The sequence below is a fragment of the Glycine soja genome, chromosome 11 (assembly GCF_004193775.1).
Source record: "Glycine soja cultivar W05 chromosome 11, ASM419377v2, whole genome shotgun sequence".
Classification (NCBI taxonomy): domain Eukaryota; kingdom Viridiplantae; phylum Streptophyta; class Magnoliopsida; order Fabales; family Fabaceae; genus Glycine; species Glycine soja.
Window position 1 is genome coordinate 39,086,940 of NC_041012.1, and position 3,812 is coordinate 39,090,751.

At 28.2% G+C, this 3,812-nt stretch overlaps 1 protein-coding gene across 1 annotated transcript; it reads left to right on the forward strand.

Moving 5' to 3' along the window:
• Nucleotides 1-1,165: 1,165 nt before the first annotated feature.
• LOC114374536 (protein CASPARIAN STRIP INTEGRITY FACTOR 1-like) lies at nt 1,166-3,247 on the forward strand. Its single transcript, XM_028332193.1, has 3 exons — nt 1,166-1,395; nt 1,871-1,929; nt 2,789-3,247. Exons 1-3 carry the CDS (start codon nt 1,314-1,316, stop codon nt 2,927-2,929), a joined length of 282 nt encoding a protein of 93 aa, XP_028187994.1. The 5' UTR covers nt 1,166-1,313; the 3' UTR covers nt 2,930-3,247.
• The last annotated feature ends 565 nt before the right edge of the window (nt 3,248-3,812 follow it).

Sequence of the window (3,812 nt, forward strand, 5' to 3'; positions counted from 1 at the left end):
GAGTGTGTAAATTAATATTTTTCTTTGTTTTTTTTTCGCTTACATTCATTTTCTCTATATCTTCTTTTAGAGACAATTTTATTTAAAATATGATTAATAAAATTATCAAAATGGGCCGGTACAAGCCAAATTGTAAAAAGTGGACAAGGCCGATTTCATATAGGCCACTAATTTGTTGTCTCAACAAAATGACCTTCTTCTTTTTTGCATTGATTTATATATTTTTTTACATATAAAAAAACACTAATCATCTAAATATGTCAAATAACTTTCTGGATTGCATTTCAGTCGCCTGTTAGGATGGACAATTTTCTTACAACTTTAACTGTCAAACACTAATATCCAACAATATTTATCAGGTTATTGTAAAAGACTAGTCTCTTCTATAATATCCAACAATCTCATTCTATTGATATACAAATAGATAATCTGATTACTACTTTTTATGAGATGAAGTACTTCTTATAATTCCATAAATAAAACTTTGTGGGATAAAGCCAAATAGTTTTTTCCCTTCGCCTGTTAGGAAGAAGTACTTCTTATAAAGCCAAATAGTTTTTTCAATCAAGTAAAATTTGAATTTTCAATTTGCTTTTATTGTATTTTTAAGTTTAGAAAAAGAATTTAATTTTATGTACTGCAAAATATTTTACGCTGTGAATTAATAAAAAAAAAGTCATCTATTATTGTTGTAAATGTTAATAGATTTAGAAGATTCGTAAATAGATAATAGTATGTAGAAAAATTATGTTATCAATGCATACACTATTAATTCTTAGAAGAGGGGGGGAATATAGATCCCAAATAAAAAGTTCGGTATGCTAGAAAATTTGATTTGTTGTAAAGCTTATGGGTATAATTTTAAAAAATCTATTTCAATCATATTAAAATTGTATTTCCAAGTTGCTTTTAAACTATTTTAAGTTCAAAAGGAGGGTCCAAAATATGGTGACAAATAAAAGTTTGGTACGCTAGAAAATTTGATTGTTTGTAGGGGTATATAATAATTTCCACTAAGGTCTAATTTCAACTATTATCCTAATTAATATATGTCACACTCCACTAACTTCTTAGACTTAGTGCCCCAACAAAAGCAAAGTGGTCTGCATACACCTTTTGTGTTTGAATATTTATATAATAAAGGGATGCAAACGCTCTTTCTTACAAAATAAAACTGTCAACTTCAATTTTTTCTTCAAAAGCTTCCTCTGTGGGGGAATTTATTGTTCCTTGCAATATAGATAGGAAACACCACCATAGTTTTTGTGTAACTTAAACGTAGAAAATATTATCAAGTTGTTGCACAAATCATTATGGGTACTCTCATGCTTCTCAAGAAGTTCACCCTCCTCTTTCTCCTCATTTCTGGATCACTTTTATCAACTTCCTTTGCAGGTGTGTCTTTTTAGGTCTTCTAGTTGCAGCCTTTGGTCACTCATCACATGTTGTCAGAGATAGCATGGCTAAAAATAAAATGATTTGAGTGCAAATATGAACATAAATCGATATATAAATAGTTTCCCAGTGTTTCATATTATACTAAGTTTAATATCATCAATAACAATGATATTGTTTGGCTCATGTTAACTTTGATGTGTGGAAATTAAATTAATTAATGTGTATATCTATCGAAGATTCTCAGAGGTTTGGGGTTATGATTCTGTATCTTATTTTACTTCAAGCCTCTAAGACTAAGTGCAAGGCATGTGATTAACTCTGGACACAACTTTATTCTTTGAAATTTAATTTGTCATTATTATTATATCATTATACTGTATTCACACACATATAATATGAAAACTATAAGCTTTTAAATTTTTGAATGACATTAACATAACTTTACCTTGATCTGTGCTCAATGCATATGCAGGTAGAGTACGATCCAACTCTATCAAGAACTTCGCTAAAGATGTGAATGCAATCGAAGAGGTATGCATGCATGACCAAGTAATCGTGATATATTTATTTGGCTTCATATATACTTTCATTTAAGCATTTCCTCAATTAGTTTGGTTCACATATATGAACCAGTTTGAAAGAACAAAGTTACCCCTTTTGATCATCACCCCTCTTCAAAAGTATATGTTAATTTAACTTATTAAATAATCGTGAATATACGGCTTGCAACTTGAACATCATGTTATGCTCTTTATGTATCTAACTACACTGTACTCTCTCTCTCTCTCTCTCTCTCTCTCTCTCACCATTGTAGTTGTACCTAACAAAATGGTGCAGAACTCATGTACTACCCATCTACTACCTTCCTATTTGAAAAAGAGCTCATAAAACAGCGCATGCCCTGTGTTAATTTCCCTCTTCTTTTTCTTCTTATATATTTAGTGTCCTTTTGTTATTTTTCTTGTGTGTATGGAGCATATTAGATTTCGAAAACATGAAAAAAATGAGAGTAACCGATCTTCACTGTACAAATAAACATATATAGATAGAGTAAATATATAGTATAAAAAAAATTACACTATCATATGATTATAAACTGTAATATATGATAAAATTTATTTATTTTTACAATAATTATCTTAAAAGTTATATATAATTTTTAATTTGTTTATAGTATAATTTTTTTTACACTAATTAATTATTAACGATGTATAAAAATTAAACTCACATAGATAATTAAAATGAACTACTTTTATTTCTCACATTCTCATAATCAAAATTGGAAGAAGGTATAAATTTCTAATTTTAATTTTCCATCTCTTTAGCATCTCAATTTATTAGAAGTTTACACTCAGCTGCTATATATATTCATGTTTTGTCAATTTGCTAGGGAACACCAAGGAAACCACTGAATAAGGAAGAAGTAAGAACCATCCATGAGAGGCTTCTTAGGGCTAACACAAAAGATTATGGACGATATGATCCATCCCCATCTCTTTCAAAGCCTCCTTTCAAGCTCATACCCAATTAACGTAACGTTCAATATGTGAATCTGGGAAGTTGGTATTGGCATAAAGTACCATAAATAATCGGCTGTTTATCTTAATCTTGTAATATAGTATGTCAAATATAGAAAAAGAAATACGGGCCATGTTTGGAACCCTAATAAGTTAGTAGCATAATTATATAGATATTAGAAGATGTACGTGTGTTTTACAAATTACTGCTAGTTCAAGTTTTGTTGTATGAGTCCATATACATATATACTTGGTATTGTGTTATGTAGATATGATCCTGATCATCAGTGTAATACTATGAATAAAGTAATTAATTAATGAGATAACGTATATATGTTGTCTTCGATCGAGTGCTTTTGCTTGTGCTTTCGGAGAATAATTTTTCAAATTCAAGGAAGACATAGTGAAGATAATTAAGATTTAAAAGGATATACAGCAAACCATTTTATATTGTACATATATAGTTTGGAATACTAAGGTTACCAAACAGAATGGCCGTACAGCAGATTAGACCTAGCCCATCATATAGGATAAGGAATGATATGATATGAGTCAACCCTTTTATGTGTTTCCGTTTTTTTTTTTTACTTTCATTTCATATACATTATATTTATATTGGTGTAAAATATATATCAATTTTTTTAATAATTAATTTAGGTTGAAAAATTTATCGATTATTTTTAATAGAATCATTATTGTCAATTATATTTTTTCATTCAAGAGAAACAAACTCAAAATTTTACTTAACAAATTTAAATCTAGTTCTACTTAAATCAATGACATGTTAACTCTTTTTTCCTTTTTTTTTTAACTTACTAGTTTATTTCCTAAATCCTAAATATAAAAAAAATTATTAGTTAAAAAATAAATAAATAATTTTTTTATAAGAAATTAGTT